Source organism: Vitis vinifera, chromosome 13 (assembly GCF_030704535.1).
Source record: "Vitis vinifera cultivar Pinot Noir 40024 chromosome 13, ASM3070453v1".
Classification (NCBI taxonomy): domain Eukaryota; kingdom Viridiplantae; phylum Streptophyta; class Magnoliopsida; order Vitales; family Vitaceae; genus Vitis; species Vitis vinifera.
The window spans coordinates 17,073,000-17,091,572 of NC_081817.1; the positions used below are offsets into that span (position 1 = coordinate 17,073,000).

Genomic DNA, 18,573 nt, shown 5'->3' on the forward strand with positions numbered 1-18,573 from the left:
TGTGAACTAATGTTTAACGGATGCCGTGTTACAGTTGGGCTAGTTTTGATTGTGGCGAACTACATTTATCATGGTAATCACCCAGTTCTGACAAATTTTTGATGCATAATTTTGTTTTCATTAGACTGGGATTTCCTGGTGTATGAATGGTCCATTTGGAATCCATCGTGTCCATGAAAATAAGCAAATGAAACATTCACTTGAAAATGTTTCTCTCGCTTTTGTTGGTTGGCATTCATCGTTTTCCTTGCTTATACCCCATTTGTAGTGACTGGTGATTACTTTTCTGCCTGTTTGATTACAACCCACTTCCACAACAAATTCATCAAAGATCAATCATTCTAGTTGTAATCTCAAGTCAACTAGAGTTGGTTCGAAATAATCACATCGTGTTGCATAAATGTACCGACTTTGTACACATTGTAAGTGGCCGTATGCAAGCTGTAGACAAGACTCTGGAGTCGGATGTTGAGAATTACCTTCTGGTGGCCCAGGATCTCTCACTCTCTTTGCTTCACCATCCTGAGTCAAGCTTATTTTGTGCTTAGACATCTTTCTAACTGTCTTTTTGAGCGGTCCTTCCTACACCTTAACAAGAAGCACAATGTAGAATTAAGAAATAGGAACAAGGAACAGGCATCGACTCTGGAAACGGCTTCTAAAGTACAAACAAATTCATGGTTGCTGATGATTTGGAACAAAAAGCATTTTCAATTTCTTAGTGGACATCACAACTTCTGTTCAGGTCATGAGTTTATTAGACCGTATTGTCTACTACTCCACCATATCACGTTACTTCTAACCTAGAGATTTCAAATACTATGAAAGAAGAAATGGCTGATCTAATTTGCTTGGCTAGTGGATCGTCAGTCTCCAAAGAAACAGCTTGAGCAACTTTGTGCTTTGGTTATGTTGCTACTCCGATCCCCTCAAGTGACAGGATAATTGTTTCCAATCCGCCTGCTCACACAACTCCGGCCAATGGAACCACTCCTTCCAAAACAACCATCCAAAGGCCAAGTTTGTGAATCAAGTTCTAGCTGCTCTTTTTTTGAAAGTAAAAGATAAAGCTGAATAGATTGTTAAAAATTTTATAAAGGTCGACCCATAAATGTAAACAGTCCTCTATTCTTCTAATAGACGCAAAAATGATGTAACAACACCTTCCCAAATAGTTCAAAATAGGCGAGCAAACAATATCAACACTGTCCTAACCAAAACATCAAAAGTAGCAACATTTATCAATACCCATACCTACTATGTTACAACATTTCATAAACTACTATTCATATCAGTGCAATTAAAGTGATCCATAACTACTAAAGATGAAGATACAAAAATTAGCTCACCAGAAAATTACAGACCTCCGGGCAAGGACCTTCATTTGAGTACTCCTCAATGGAAGACCTGACGCCGAATAAAAAAAAATCAACTAAGCTTGTCTCCATGCACGTTAAGGCAGAAAAAGCCTGTGGAAAAACCTGCAGAAAAGCCTACAGAAAGCCTGCACCTACAAGGGAAGAAGACCTATAAAAGGAAATTATAGACAACACAAAGGGGGTCCTCCTCTCTTTTGAAAAATTCTCTCTGAATGCAGGAACCTATTTTCTGTATTGAGAAGCCCTCCTTCGTATCCAAAAACTGGTGGAATAAAATCTTCAATATTTTCCTTGAAGAATTTTAGCTTCTTCATTAGTGCTGTCTGTGGGAAATTCTAAGCTTTCTCTACTTAGAATGAAAAACCATGATGGGGGACCGAGAATGAAGCTTAATCAATCCAAAGGGATTTGGATGTCAAGTGTACCATTGTTCAACATCCAACATCTTTCACTACAAGCAATAACAATAGCAAGAGTGTCAACAACAAAATTTTCCAAGGGAGTTTTCCTTTAGTTTTTTCTTTTCCTTTTATAAATCTGGCAACCTGACCTGACAAAGGTAGCTATTCTATGGCCAAATAATTAGTCAAAAGTTGCAAACCTTTGAAGAATGCAATATCCAAAAGTTGAACAACTTTGAAAAAGTGTCATTGAACAAGAAGTGACTCATGAAGTTTGAGGAGCATAAAAGGCGGCCTCATTTCACAACTAAGAGAGTCAATTATGTTTTTTTTTCCAATTGTGAAGCAAGCACAGAAGTTGGAGCTTACGAATTCAACAATTGTTGCACATTGGAAAATGATCAATAACCTATTTGCAAGCCTATGGTACCAATAACTAGACGATCTCCACCTCGGCTATCCAAATGATCTTCATCTCAGGCAACCAAAGGTACCTCATTTTCAAATGCCAACAAAGCAACCCGACTTGTACCTACCAGCCAACACACATATCCTCACAAGTGATAGCTAAACCTTTATCAAATTGACTACCCAAGATATGTTGCACCTTGTTCAGCTTGCTCGGGAGTTTGCCCAACCTCCTACCTGCTCAACATGTGTATGTTAGGAATATCTAACTCCTTCTTTCAGACAAAACTTACTTGCAGTTTTATGCTTGGTTAAAGGCACTCATATAGAATTGGGGGGCCATAACAATTACCAACAATGTATGAAGGAGACATACTTCGAGGCACCTCGAGTATTCAGGAATTATATACAACTTAACAGGTCATTTAACTTACCCAACCTTAACAGGAAGTCATAAGAAAGCACAAGCACGATCCTGATGTCAACTCACACATCAACCAAATGGAAGAAAATCTTGTCACCTAAGCAAGCGATCAATTAAAGTCTAGATAAGTCTTCTCTAACATACCTATTTTATAATCTTTGGCTCATTTGTTTCATTTTACAAAGACAAATGGAGAAAAACGAACACCCTTTATGTTAGGAAAACCTTCCAACTAAAAATCTAAGGCCGAATTAGGTGGCGTTTGTTTCTTTACTTAATTCTAAATAGAACTTTAATGCTTAATAGTGTTAAATATTATGTTGTTTGTTTTTGTAATATTTCATTTCTATTAAGCATTAAAAAGTTAAAAAAAAAATTAACATGTTGCTTTTTTCCATTTAGAAAAAGCCAAATATTTTGACTTTTTCTATTCAACAAAAAGTTTATAATAAGTCATAAAAAAGTAGAAAAACAAGCAACCTAAATTTCGAAAGTAAATTGCTTTAAGCAAAAAGCTAAAAAAATAAACACCCTCTTAGTCTCAAAACAAAAAACCTTAACCTGAAACCTACTTTCGACATTAGTCCTCCAAATTCATGATATCCTTTGTTGAATTGCTCCTTGTGGTTGTATATGAAAATTACCTTGTTGCAAGTTTGAACCCTCACTATTCTAGAGATGGATCACCTCTGTGCTATGCCAACCTCCACACCTCGGGTAAAGTTCACATTTGTACACATTAGGTCAAGCTTTGCCTTTGGGTATGGGTTAACTTTACACCAAACTAACTTCCCTCTATGAACATGTGCTATTTGTGCCAAAAGCGTTTAACCAAAATGTCCTTAGATGTAAACTTTGATGGAAAAACTAAACTATCACCAAAACCTAAGTAGTCAATTCCAACAATTCCAATGTATAAAAGAGCTCAACCTGAATCTTTTTCTACTATCTACCTTGGAAGCATTACAAATTCAATCGATTGTATGCAAACTAAACAATGAACTTGTTTGTTGACTTGTGATGTAGGAACTATTTTCAGACAACACAGGTTGAGAAAGAAGTCCACCTCTTGATAAGATCATTCAAACAACATATCGGGAATCTCAGGCTAGCATATAATGATAAACTCTTAATCAAGAGCAACAAGTTGGGGAGCCTAACCAGAAAAGCCAACCCTAGTAGAAAGGCACTCAGGATCCTCACCTCAATTGGGGAGACAAAAAAAAGCTAGATCTCTAATGCATGAAGGACTCTCGGAGAATAACGTTACAAGACACAACCTCATTATTAGTTGGCCTCAAACTAAAAATCTTTCAAATGAGAAAGCTTGAAGTCGAACAACGTTGGGATGTAACTATGAAGAGTTATCTACAGAGGTCAGTTGGTTAAAATTGCAAGTCAACTCAACCTTAGAGGTAGTGAAACATTGAAACCAAGAGTGTGCAACACCTACCATTCCTCGTTTGTTTCAAAGAGAGCTGCCTATTCACTATATGGCCTCAAGGTTTAACTTACATAGGAAACCCAATTAAACATCTTACCATTATCAACAACTCATGATACAAGCAGGCAATTGTGAAGGACTACTTTTTCGAGCTTTTCCTATCAACTTATGATGACCTACTCTCATGTGGTTCTACTAATTGCCCAAATAGTCAATACACGACTTCGTTAATTATGCGAACTATTCCTAAAATATTACAATTGTAACCCTTGACCAAGGAAAAGTGTGAACTATCTCGTTAATGTAAGGTAAGCACCTAAGGAATCCTTGAGAAAATTTGTTTATCTATTCATATAAGAAATAATGCAGATAGAAAGCAACAATCAAAGAACTATGACAAAGGCCTTCAAAAAAGCCATATCTCCAAGAAGTCCACTACTTAGGTCATTTGCAAATGATAACCTACCCCATGTACTAGATGGAGCTAGATGAACAACCTGAATTAGACCTTACAAAAAAAGCTACAATATCAAAATTCGCACAATCAACACCTGCCTACTCGACAAGGCTCAGGAAAAAATCAAACGACAATTAAATCAATGTTGATCACCACACAACTAAAAGAAAAACTGGTTTGGTAGATCCTTATTGATGTAGGAAATTCAACCAACATACTCTTCGACAATTATTTTCAGCAAATGAAGAAGTTATCACTTCGACTAGAACTATAGGCTCTTATGGAGAAACTTCCAATGCCTAGATTAGCTCAACCTCAAAGCAAAAGTAGAACTAAAACCTCTTCCCCAGTGAAAAAGTCTCACCTACCTTACAACATCATTCTCAAGCAACCTTTTGTGGAAATGATATCTCCCTCTTACAATCAAATGCCCAAGCTAGTAGTAAAAATTTTTGGATATCAATTATTGACTTAGTAATGTCATTGGTCAGTCATGCAAACAATCGCCAAATATGTGAGTTGTCAAGAGGTTCTTCTTTTTCATCCTTAAGGTTTCTAAAGAAACTTTATCCACTGTAGTAGAACTTCCAGAAGTAACCTTACCTTTCCCAACCCCCAGTTGATCTCTAGCCTAACCAAACTCCTAAAAAAAAGGTTGCTTATCACACAACTTCTTAAAGACAAAGTAAAAGGTGAGGACAACTAGTAAAACTTATCTCCAAGTCAAACCTGGTTAGATCTTTATCTATACCTAATGACAAATCATCTATAAGAAAATTGTCCGGAAATTCCATTAGATTTACTATTGGAATCAAACTCAAAAGAATTGAAAGATTCAACGCCTAATTCCAAATGCACCTTGTTCCAACCCATGACGTACCCCTTATTCTAGTCTCGTTCATCTCAAGCTAAAATATTGTTGGTCAGCTATTTGAACACCTCTTTATAAAGGTCTTTTAACACTTTAGTTCACCATTTCTATGAACAAACCAAATTCACTCCCATATGACACCTTGGCATGCCTAGTCTCCATAAAAAGATCATCTAGCTCTTGTTTTTCTTTAAACGGAATGAGACTTGTACTCTCCTAAATGCCTTTGAAATTGAGAAGTTTCTTATCGAGATTTGACAATGATATTATGCTTAAATTCCAACTCCACCTCAACTTGAGACAACTTTGTAGAAAGGTTAAGCAAACGGGACAACATAATTATCACTTGACCTCTTAAACCAACCTGGTTTAGATGAGAAGAACACATTGGAAATAACAAAATATTACTAAGAAAGAATAAGAATGGGGACCATGTGATAACTGCATCGACCTTAATAAAGCTTGTCTCGAAGTTAGCTCTCCTCTGCCAAAGATGGGCCAACTTATGTACTTGATATCATAGCTTAGGGTATAATTTTTTTGAATGCTTCTAGTGAGTACAATCAAGTCACTGTGTAAAGATGCTAGTCATGGGAAATCTCCTTTCTTGGTAAGAAAAAAAGGTACATTCATGACTACCTTTATATGAGCAATTTATATTGGGTACTTTTCTTAAAACCTTCTTTGACGAGGTTTAACCTTTCAAAACCTGAAGCAGTCAGATGAAAAAATAAGTATTTTTCCAAAGCACATATTGCCCCTAATAAATTGTTCAACGATAGAAAGGTTAAAGAACCCTTAGCCATCTTATAGGCTTACTCAACTAGAAGCAAAGGAACATCGATCGCAAGCAACAATAAGCAAGAACTTACAACCAAAAAGTCGAGATTCTTATAGGTACTAAAATAGGTATTCAAAATAACCTCATAAAAAGTGTGTATGCAATCCCGACTTGATGGCAGTAAAGTGCTTAAACCATAGAACTAAGCTCATCTAAAAAGATATTATGTTTAACCCATGCAACTTGTTTTGAACTGTTGTAACTATCTCAATAAAACCAACACTTTGCACTGACTTTTGCGTATGTACTTACTTAAATGAAAATCATGAGATTAGGAAACACTGGACATGCAACCTCTAGGAAAAGTCTTACATAGACCGTGCTTAAGCCCCAACACCAGAAAATAGCTCCCACGAGAAGCTTACCCTTAATACAAAGTTTGCCTAGTCTATAAGCTTAGAGCTATGATCATTTTGCAGGATAACCAAGACATGTGCATGGTTTGACACAAAGGACTAGTCACCTCAATAAAAGATCTTGGTCATAGTTCGACCTTACCCCCTGGCCAAGGGAGAGGGTCCAAAGCTTGTAGCAACTCACAATCGCTTTCCCAATCTCATTAAACATGCATAATTACCACATGAAATACTGACAAAGTAAAAAACACTAAGCAAATTTGAATTCCCAAGTGTTGTCTAAAATAAGTTACAAGCAAAATCCCATCACAGTAGACTAAAAGCATGGCAGACACTACCATCATCTAGGAGATTTCAATGTAGGAGTCATGGCAAGTGTAAGAGGGTCATGCTATGCCATCCCCACTAGAAAGCTTAGCCCTATCTAAAACTCTTCACACAAAGGCACATCAACCTTATGCTTGTAGGTAAGGTAAGAAGAATCGTATCACCATTTGATTCTTTTAACCACCAACTTGAGAGACTCTCAAACTACTCCGATCATAGTACCTGCCCTGTCTTGGTCATCAAACATGGTAAGATGATAATTGGAATCCCCAACGCTTGTGAGTTAGAGAAAAAGAGAAAGACACGTAGACCTCATCAACCAACATTAGACCCTTGGAAAAAGTGGGGAATCAAACATAAAGGACTTCTTTATGTTACCATTCCCAACAAAAATCAAGACCTAGGCTTGCCCACGAAAAATAACACATCAAATACTAGAGGAATCTTGTAATTCTTCGAAGGCCTGACCTCATCATGAGCAGATATCAAAAGAATTGTGTCATCACCAGCTAAGCCCCTAACAGCTACATCATATACTTTTCCAGCAATTCCAACTATAACGCCTGAAACTACCTTAACACTAGCTTAACTTTTTTGGCATCTTCATTAGATCAATTCTTGACACCTAAGTGAAACAAAAGACAAACAAGTACGAGACCAGAAAATTGAAGAAGGCTATTGACAAGGAAAGAAATCTTTTCAACGATCAAATCTGGATAGATCATCATCCTCAATCTAAACTACATCCACTTGGAACTATTCAATAGAACTTGTGCTTGACCCAAACTCAAAACAACTTAGAATTTCAAGTCTACTATTTCAAAGGGAAGACCAACACAAGAAGCAAAATAACCATTATTTCTTAAAGAAAGAGCTTCCACTCTTCCACTCTTTTGTGTAGAAGAAGTGGAGGCTAAGGGGGCAATGAAGATACAAAAATTAGCTCACTAAAATATCACAGTAAAGCTACCAGAAAACACACACCTCCATTAAAAACCTTCATTTGAGTACTTCTCAATGGAAGACTTGATGCTAAAGAAAGAAAGTCAACTAAACTTGGATTCATGCACAATAAGGCTAAAAAAGCTTGCAAAAAAGCTTGTTGAAAGCCTGCCCTTTCATAAGAATAACTTGCATCTATAAGGGAAGAAGACTTATAAAAGGAAATCATAGACAAATGGGGCCCTCTCCTCTTTTGAAAAATTCTCTCTGGATGTAGGAACCCTCATTTATATCCAAAAACTGGTGGAATAAAATCTCCAATATTTTTCTTGAAGAATTTTAGTTTTTTCAAAAGATATGGTTGGTTCCCAAAAAATTCTAAGGAAGAAAAAAACATGCTAAGAAAAATCATTTTCCTCGATTTGGATGACACGGAAAATGGGAGGGGAAACAATAGAAATGAATGCTAAAGAAAATATTAAGGCATTTTCCATAGAATGGTGAGGAAAATAAGAGCAAAAAGCAATGGAAAAGGTGAGGGAAATTTTCATTGGCTCACATCTTTTCTTTACTTCACACCTCTAATTTCAACTATGGCTTCCTATTTTCAGTGACCTTTCCAACGACGACGACCACCATTTTGATCATCTTCCATTGCCTTAGAAAACCTACCCTCTTCAAGTAGACAAATTCCCATGGATGAAATGCTTTATTGAAATCCATCAAATGTGCTTGAATCTATGTCTTCAAATTAGATATGTGTTTGTTGTCATTGTGATGCACCTCTTGACTTTTCTTATTCATCATTTCTTCATTATTTTGCTATTTTGCCCTAATTTGTTGTTTTGTGCTTTGAAATATGGATTAATTATTATAAGATAAACTTTACATATGGTTTGATTTGGTTATTAAGCATCAATTTTTATTTTTTTTTATTTTTTATTTTTTGATGATTGATTAATTGTTTTTTCTACTCTTAAGATAGGGTTTTCTTGTTGAGCATGATTTTTATTTTTGTTTTTTTATTTTTTATATATAGCCAATGGGTTATATATATGTGTGTGTGTGCGCGCACGCATGCACACAACCATTAGCCACTATTGAACTCGACAAATTGGGGGCCAACCTAAATGGGACTAGTTGACTACCCATGTTGGTGTACTTTAATCTTGCACACAAGGAGTCCTATTACTCAAGTTTGGTTCAACTTTTTTTTTTTTTTTTTTAATTTTGTAGGTTTTATCCTTGAAAGAATAATCTTATTTTTATGAATCATTTCACAATTTTTTACATGTGAGATAATTCATAGAAAACCATTTAAGAATGAGAATAATTTTAGTTCAAAAGCTTAACTTTTAGTGCTAATAGCTTTTTTTTTTCATTAAAAAAAATTACCCTTATTTGATTGCAAATTTACCTAGCTTCACATAAGGTTCTAACGCTAAAAGATCATAGTCTTTATTTGTATTTATTCTCTATGAACATGTCCCCTTCTTGGAGTCTTTAATTAATGTTACAAAAATTATATATCTACCTAACACTTCAATAGAAGGATTAAATATTGATCTTTCATTTTATTGTCATCAAAATCGTATTAGTTGGCTTATACTTCCCACACATGTTTAGGCTAAGGTTTATAGCCTCAAATAAGATTAAATGGGTACACCCATTGTAGCCCCTTTTTCAATTACCTGAGAAAGGTGGGTTAGACCTAGTGGACATAAGTTACATTGAGTCTTTGGCTACTAATGCTTGAGTCGGGTGCCTCCATTTGACAACATTTAGAAATCAAGAAAAATCAAACCAACAAAACACTTAATAAAATTCAATTCTCTTTAAATGTAAGTTATGTTCTATTCAAATTTGGTCAAAAAGCACAAATGCCACCATATTGGGCTTTTTTTTCTTATTATTTATTAAAAGAAAATTAAAAGGACTAAGACTATGTTTGACATATCGGATATAACATGAGATAAGATAAGAAAAATAATAATATACCTATTTCATGCTTACCTTGCTCTTATCTAGTATTTTGATTGAAAATAAATAATATAAGAGGTGGGATAATATATCAATCATCTTTCTCATATTCTCCACACACGAAATTTAATAATCCAAAGAGGAGCCAAAGGATATACACATTTCATGGATCATAAATTCTTCTCTCATATGCTCGATCTCTTCTATTATTTTATTCTTTTCCATGTTAGTGACACTGTGAATTTTTTTTTTATTAAAGAATTAAATCTTTGGTTCAAAAGTATAATATTGTTTATTTATAAAAATTTGAATATTTTAATTATTAATAAAAAATTATTTATTGAAAAATAAATTATAGAGAGATCTTCAAATAATTCTAAATACAAGAAAGATTATATATATATATATATATATTATTTAAATATCAAAGATCAAGAAGCAATATATTTTTTATTTGAAAAACAACTTTAGATTTTTGAGATTTATTTTTCACATATAAAATACCAATATGAATAATATATCTCACTAGACATAACATCTCAAGATATCATTATCAATTAAATATAATATCCAAGTATACCAAATCCTAGAATACCTATATTCTATTCTATTCCATTCTATTCAGTTAAACAAGTGTAACTTAAAATAAGTGAAAAACTCATTTTATATATGTAGTAAAAACGATCATTCAAAATTTTATATTTAAGGCTGTAATTAAGCAATTATATTTATATGTTGATGGCACATGCATTATGTTTCAATAAATGTTATGAAAATTAATACTCTACTACTAATTTAAATAATAATGTTTGATATTTCAACTTTGAAATGATTTTAGCATGTGAAAATAATTTCAAGTGTAATCAAATTTTAAGGAAAAAAGGCTACTTCACATGAATTACTATTATTATTATTATTATTATTATTATTTTCTAAAAGAATATTTTCAAAAAAATGATTTCAAAAAGTAAAGGTTGTTTCTCTACTAAATTTAGCATTCCCTTTTCAATCAAATTATCTTAAAATTTTAAAAATGGAAAATTTTAATTCCAAGAATTAGAGCTAAAAAAATGAAAAAAAGAAGAATAAAGAAATAAGACTACAAGGTCGTGCATCTATCATCACCAAATCCCATCTATGGTAGGAAACAACAGTTGCCTTCATTTTCTAAAACAAGGCTCCATGATTAGAGTTGCAACTGTTTATTACAATAGATGCAACTCTATTTTGGTTAGGTACAAACTCCACTTTAGGTGTGAGTGGGTGGAATATATTAAGTTATTATACCTTCATGAATTACATTAATTTGATTTATTTTTTATTCTCTTTATTTGCTAGGAACTAACAAAGTTTATGTTAAGGAGGATGATTGGCGTCGAATTTGTGCCCTAAAGGTATATAAATAATGTGAATTATACACTAATAAAGACATAAATCATTAACTTTACCTTAAATACATGTTGACTCTCCAATCAAGGAATTAACTTGCCTTCTTGAGTTGTAAGGTAGGATAGAAGAGTAAAATAGATGGAAAGTGTGGAAGGAGAGCTCAACCAAGCTTGGAAAAGAGGTTTAAAACTTATGGAAGTATAAAAAACTAAGGCAAAGGCATGAAACTCAGGTAAAGTCAAGGAGTAAAGACAAAAGCATGCAAATGAGGGGGAGGAGATGATGTTCAATCATGGAGGAACAAGTTTGGAGCTTGATTTAACTCAAGGACGAGAGCATGCAGAACAAACACATAAAGGTGAAAGGAGCAATATTAGTGACTCAATTTGAATTTGGAAAAACATTTCTAATTAGAGTATGTAAATTAGGAGATAACTAGAGCATGAGTTCAAAATCAACAAAGGATTTTGAATTGACAAAAGCTCATTTCAAACTCACTCTCCAATTTGAAATTTATTTTGAACTTTGGGGCAAAATTTGGAACTCAACTTTTTGAACTAAGGACCATTCAATTTGAAACTAATCCTAGACATTTATAACTCATACTTCCACATATTTTTGAGATAATTTTATATAATTTTTTTTTGGAATAAATAGCCAATTAGGAGGTGTCACATGTCTTGTACAGGGTTAGTTTATAAATATGAGTTTAGTTTAGGTTAAAAAAAAAAAAAGAGATTGGTTTTCAAAGTTTATGCTTATGTAGAGAAAAGACGATAAGTTTGATTCAATTTTCTTTGTTTTTGATAATAAATTTTGATTTCATTGATCAATATATATTTATTTAAGTTTTTCTTATCGATTGTGCATGTGTGACATGCATATGAGTGACTAAATAGTTGTTTCAAGATTGAAGCACGATGGTTTAGGATTAAGATGAAACGAGAATAATCAGTAGATGAAAATATGAATGAATTTTAATAAATGTTGGAGTTAGAAATGATGAGATATAGACACTCTATGTAGTTTGGATTAAGAAAGTATATGATAAATCTTTATTGAGGTACTATTGATACTTTGAAATCCTTGATTATTAGTTAACTCAATTTATCCTATTGTTATCTATCCTAAAATCCAATAGACAAGAGGAGTGAAACCCTATTGTTGAATACTTAAAATCTGAATTAGATCTATTAACCTGATAACGTTTATATATCAATCCATAGAGGAAAACTTGGATTTGAATACAATTTTGAGTTAAAGAACTCGTATTGATCAACACCAAATTTTAATATTGACACCAAATTGTGGATATTCCATATAATTCATAAGAATCTTAATCAATTTTAAAATTAGTTTTACCATAATTAATCTTTTGAACTAGTACTTAGGTAAAAATTCACTTTTCCTTGACAATGTTTCATGAGTGGATCGTTGAGGTTGACAAACCTAGATACCGTAAGCCATAATAGTCCTATCTATGTTGTTTCTTGACTAAGATTACTACTTAACCTAGGCATTAGGCCTAATACGATAGAGATCCCTAGTTAAGGTTGCGCTTATTTTGGACTTGATGCAGTGCCTAATACTTTTTAGTGAGTAACTTGACCTGTAGTAAGCTTGTCTTTCCATTTTGAGAGTCACTCATGGTTTTCTTTTTTTCTATATATATATATATATATATATATATATATTAAATAAGAAATAAAATAAATAATGACTTTAAATAACAATAAAAATAGATTTCCAAAACAAAAAAAGAATTTCTAAAGAAAGGTTTCTGATTGTGTGGATGCATATAAAAATATCAATGCACTATTACTCATTTTTCTTTATTATATACCACAACAAAAGCATAAAATTATTAATTAAAATCTTGTGTTCCACACTCAAGTAAGAATATTTATGATGAAAAGATAAAACAATTCCTAAATTTTAAAAAAAAACTCATGTCCTTTAAAACTTATAAATATAATCTTAATTAGATATAAAATTTTATTCTAGTTATTTTAGAGATTACTTTAATATGAGATGGTTATGGAAATAATAATAATAAGATTATATTTGGTTCTTGAAAAGTATTAAAGAAAAAATATATTAAGAAAAATGGTTTTTTATTTTATTTTATTTTATTTATTTTTATGTTTGCTTTCATCATGAAAATTATAAAAGAAAATAAAATATAATTTATTGAATTTTATATAAAAAAATAATTTGAAGAAAGTTAAAGAAAAAATATAATTTATTGCTTTCATCATGAATTTTATAATCTTTATATTATAAAAAAAAAATAAGTAAAATGATTTTGAAGAAATATAAAAAAATAATTTATTGAATTTAAATTATTTTTTATTTTTATTTCATTTTTTCTCCTTATTTTTCTCCCTCAAATTTTTTGGAACTAAAGAACATTTTCGTGCTTTGAAGAAGTACTTGAAGTAATCATTCCCTTGCTATCAAATACTCTTAAAATTAAAAAAAAAAAAAAGAAAAAAAAAAAAAGAAAAGAAAAAAAAAGGAAAAAAAAAAAAAATAGAGGCAAGGTTACAGAGTTACGCATTCCCCAGCGGCGCCATCAGTCGTGGCCAAAATCCATATTCGTCTTATCAATATCCGCCACTGTGGTAGCCGTCCATCTTTTCTATCGCCGGCAAGAGAAAACAACTGCCTTCATCGTCGGAAACCAGGCTGCATCACCGGAGTCGCCATCAAGTCTTTTAACATAAAAGCAGCTCCATTTCGCTCAGGTACAAACTCCACCTTTTTGGCCCATCTTTTAAATCCTATTATCAATCATTCAAGATTCTTTCTGTTTTTGTTTTTCTGTTTTATTCCATATGAGTTTGTCACTTCAATTGAATGGAAAAAGATGTTTTGGGTGTCTGGAGCTGTTTTCTTTTAGAGGAATCTATATAGTGATCCCCTTGTCTTTGTTCTATCAATTCAGCTTTGTTTTGTCTCTATTCACGCATTTCCAATTGACTTAATGCTGATTTGGGAGCTGTTTTTTTTTTTTTTCTGGGTTTTAAGAAAAAATATTTGGGGCTGATTTATCAATGGAGTCAGCTGATTCAGTTGATTATTTCATATATATTTTCGAAGTTAGTTTGGCATGGAGTTGGCTGACCCGGAGATTTCCTATTGGAAAAACTTGATTTTGAGTCTAATTTGAAAATAAAAATAAAAATTATAGGGTAAGTATTTGCAGGCTTCACTTGTTGGGGTTGTTTTGTTGTCTTCATTTTACTATTTTTTTTTTTTTTTGGTTTTATGGGCCTTTGTAGTTTAATTTTGTTTCTGTGTTTGGCTAAAAGTCTTATATTTGTGGTTCATCACACCATCTCTTCAGTTAATTAAAATGTTCAAAATTGTAAAGGAGTAGTAATTGATGTATTGTTTGTTGTGTAACAGTGAGAAGAAAGATGAGAATTTCATCCTTTTGTTCATTTTTCAATCTATTCTTTTACCAATAAGATGAAGCAAGAAGAAGTGAATCTATGCCAGATTCAGGAATGGTACCCGAAATTTAAATCTGTATCCATTAAAACCTTGATTCATGAACTTCCTGAGTCCTTTGTTGAGTACCTTCTTGATGATCATGGGCCATTCCTTCTTCCTGTTTCTGTCATAAATGAAGATGCACTTCCCAACAGAATCCATAATTCTGAAGAGGAGGAAGATTATCAAGTGTCAGAAGGGTCTGGAGATGAAGCAGAGCAGCCTCCATCACCCCCTTCTTTCCCAGAACTTGAATTGAAGATTAAAGAATCAATTGAATCCCTTGGGGGTGCTGTCTTCCCTAAGTTGAATTGGAGTGCACCCAAAGACTCTGCTTGGATTAGCACCACTGGGACCCTCCGGTGCACATCCTTCAGTGAGATTGCACTTTTGCTACGATCATCCGATTCATTGATCCATGATCTGTGCCATGCATATGACTCATGTAGTGATAAATCCTTGTCAAGGCCCCCCAATTTCTACCTTGCCCTACGCAAGTGGTACCCCTCCCTGCGGCCAGAAATGGAATTCCGTTGTTTTGTAAGGGATAGGCTCCTGGTTGGAATTTCCCAACGTGAGGTCACTGGATTTTATCCTGCTCTTCTTGAAAAGAAAAGTGCTCTTGAAGTGGTGATAAGGGAATTTTTTATGGACAAAGTGAGTCAAACTTTTGAATTGGAAAATTACACATTTGATGTTTATGTTACAATGGATGATCGAGTTAAGCTTGTGGATTTCAACCCTTGGGGTGCATTTACACTGCCATTGCTGTTCACGTGGGAGGAGTTGGAGCAGAATTGTGCAGAAGAGGGACATGGTGTGGAATTTAGAATTGTAGAGAGCCAATCTGCAGTTCGACCTGGGTTGAAGACTGCAGTTCCTTATGATTATTTGGCTACTGGCCCAGGAAGTGGTTGGGATCAATTTTTGAGGAATGCTGACCAGGAGTTGGAGAGACAGACCAGGAGAGACAGACCAGGTCTCCAGAAGCTGGTGGTTAAGATTTCATTGTTCTGGTTTTGTGGGTCAGTATTGCAATCCTCCCCACCTGCATCCCACCAAAACACATTGTTTTTTCATATATTTGTTTTTAGATGGTGGGTAAAATATTTGATACAGATGATTCATTTGTGATGTGCAAAATCAAATATTATGATGGATTCCATGTTCAGCCAGCTTTTCTTTTCCAAATTTTTCCTTATTATTGGTTAATTTGATGGATGTTTCATTTTGATCCACTAAAACTCTCATTTTCATTTTTATTTGTTCTTCCTATATTTTTTTTTTCTTATGTCTTATTACATTTTCATAGTTAACGCTTCTGGATGAAGTTGTTTCTTAGTTTCATAATTGAAAGTTGAGATGCTTAAAGTAATATTGCCTAAGCTTTAATAGCTGAAATTGGAAATGAATCAAAATAAAAAAGAAAAGGCAAACTGTGTGTGTTTAAAGGGAGGGAGAACACCTAAAAGAAAGGGGCTTTGGAAGTTTGATGGGCAGCTTTGCCAAAGTTTTTTATATTGCTTGAGGGGTTGGAATGGTTCATGTCATGTCAAATTCATGTTGTGTTAATGTAACAATTACTGAAAATTTACTCAATTCAAACATGATCCCTTTCATAATTATGTTGGAATGATATGACACAAAAACTTTCCTTTTTTGTTTTTTTTATATGGATAACACAACATGACCCATGTTACTTGCTTAATAAATGAATTGAATTGGATTGTATATGAATTGATAATTGTTTTAACTTGTTAAACCCGTTGACATGATTCTAATCCCTTACCATAATTACAACTCGTTCAACCTGTTTAAGATTTTCGATTTACAAAATATTATTTTTGTAGTATTTTTTTAGTTGTTTTTAAGTTTTAATTTCTAAATTTTTTCTGTCTTAAATATCTAATTTTAGTTATAATATGTTATTAGATAGAAAATAAAATAATTTTTTAATTTTAGACTTATTCTGAAATTTATTTAGTTTTCAATTAAAATAAAGTATTTTAAATTTTATAACTTCTAAACATATGAAAATTGATAAATTTATATGGGTTAATGGAGTCATAAACAAGTCATTTTGATACATTAAATAGGCAGGCTAAAGGGGTTTGCAATCCAACTGGAATACGACCCATTTATTAAACAGGTTGACACGATTATGGCATGAACACAATTGTACTCAAACCTAAATCCTCTAAAATTTGTGTTGTTTTCGAGTTGTGTTGTTGGATCAAGTCAAACTTGCTACCCCTATATTGCTTTAGAATTTGGTGCTCTTTCTATTGGATTCCCTGCTTAGTTAGTTACTTGGCAAATATATTAGCAAAACAAGGAGCCAAACAATTGACATCTTTTCTAGGGGGCTTTCTGCCCCTGAAATTTTATAACTGTAACCACTTTAAGTTCTGCAATTATATTTGCTTTCTAGAGTAGTTAGTTATTCTTACCTTGGGTCAGATTGTATGGTGGCTTGTGTTATGAGAGAAGAATTTTTCATCCTTCTTTCTACTTGGTTCATATATATATATATGTACTTAATAGTTTTAAGAATAGGTTAAGTGAAAACTTTTAGGTGGTTTTCAAAGTTGCAGTCCCAGTCGGAGTTCATGCTTTAAGCATAAAGTGGGAAAGCTATGAGGCATGCACCTTTGGACCTAAAGTTTTCTGCAAGCCTTATGGTTGAGCCCTGATACTACTGTCTTGGGATCTCATCTTGAGGTGATTTCCAATATATTGCTGTGAATTCCGAAGATATACTCATAATGCCTGGGTTGACCTTCACTGAGTGGAATCTGGTTCAACCTTGTACATCCTCAATTGCTATGCTTCACTTGTTTTAGCTATTAAACAAGTTGGTTGATCGGTTGGGCTAGAGTTGGTAAAAGAGTGACTTGGTATTCACTAGCTCCAGTTATATCATGTTTGCTGCTTGTTCATTTTTGATCCATGATCTTCCTCATTTAGGCTATAATAGAGTTCTTGTTGAAGTGGGGATGATGCTTTTCATGGGTCAAAATTTAAACAACTTGGTCAAGTGCCAAGAGTGGGTTACTATGATATTGATTTCTATGTATAACTCCAGCTGATCATTTTCTGAAAAGTTTTTAAGCTTGTGTCCTGAGCATAGGGACATTAAAGCCAAGGGGGCTGAAGAATCAGATCACAAGGCATTTTCAGTGGCCTTAGATACCTTCTAAGAAAGGGCAGAAGTTTTGTTTCTGATAAAAAAGAAACTTTGGAACTTACGTTTGGAAAGTTGGAGTTAAGAGTAGAACTCAACTTGAAATTTTGGAGCAGTAAGAAAGGTTAGAAGTTAGAGCTTATGTTGAAAAAAAGGGGTTTTGCAGTAGTAAGAAGGGTTGGAACTTGTGTGGAAATTTTGGACTGGCGAATTTCATGTTGAAATTTCAGAGTGGTAAGAAAGGTTAGAACTCATTTGGAGTGGTAAAAATGGTTACAACTTGGTGGAAAATTTGGAGCAGTGGTCATTTTAGAACTTATGGGGAAAAATTTAGATTGATGAATCTCTCTCTCTCGTGTTTAAAAAGGTGATAGTTTCTGATGAATTTCAAAATAAAAGAAAAGGCTCACGTATTCGGCAGATCAAATATCATTGTGTTACAATAAACCAGTTTTGGTTGGTGGGGATTGTTGCTAATGGTTCTCATAAAAGGTTTCATTAGTGCCTGGTCCATGTCTTGTTGACCTTTTCCGAGGACCCTTCTTCACAATCTCCATCTCTTTACAGGATTGGAAATGTGAGCAGTGAGAATGTTCTTGAACCTAAAACTTAAGTGGGATCTTTGTGAAGTACCCTTTTTCCTGTGCTGCTTTTGGAAAAAATAAGGTGAAC

The 18,573-nt window shown here is 33.4% G+C and overlaps 1 protein-coding gene across 1 annotated transcript; it reads left to right on the top strand.

Moving 5' to 3' along the window:
• Nucleotides 1–13,729: 13,729 nt before the first annotated feature.
• Nucleotides 13,730–15,961, top strand: LOC100255674 (uncharacterized). The gene is made up of 2 exons (XM_002276102.4): nucleotides 13,730–13,966; nucleotides 14,631–15,961. Exon 2 carries the CDS (start codon nucleotides 14,694–14,696, stop codon nucleotides 15,849–15,851), a length of 1,158 nt encoding a protein of 385 aa, XP_002276138.1. The 5' UTR covers nucleotides 13,730–13,966; nucleotides 14,631–14,693; the 3' UTR covers nucleotides 15,852–15,961.
• The last annotated feature ends 2,612 nt before the right edge of the window (nucleotides 15,962–18,573 follow it).

Bases quoted from the DNA above. Each gene is read 5' to 3' on its own strand.
- LOC100255674 (XM_002276102.4), top strand. From the start codon at position 14,694: ATGAAGCAAGAAGAAGTGAATCTATGCCAGATTCAGGAATGGTACCCG.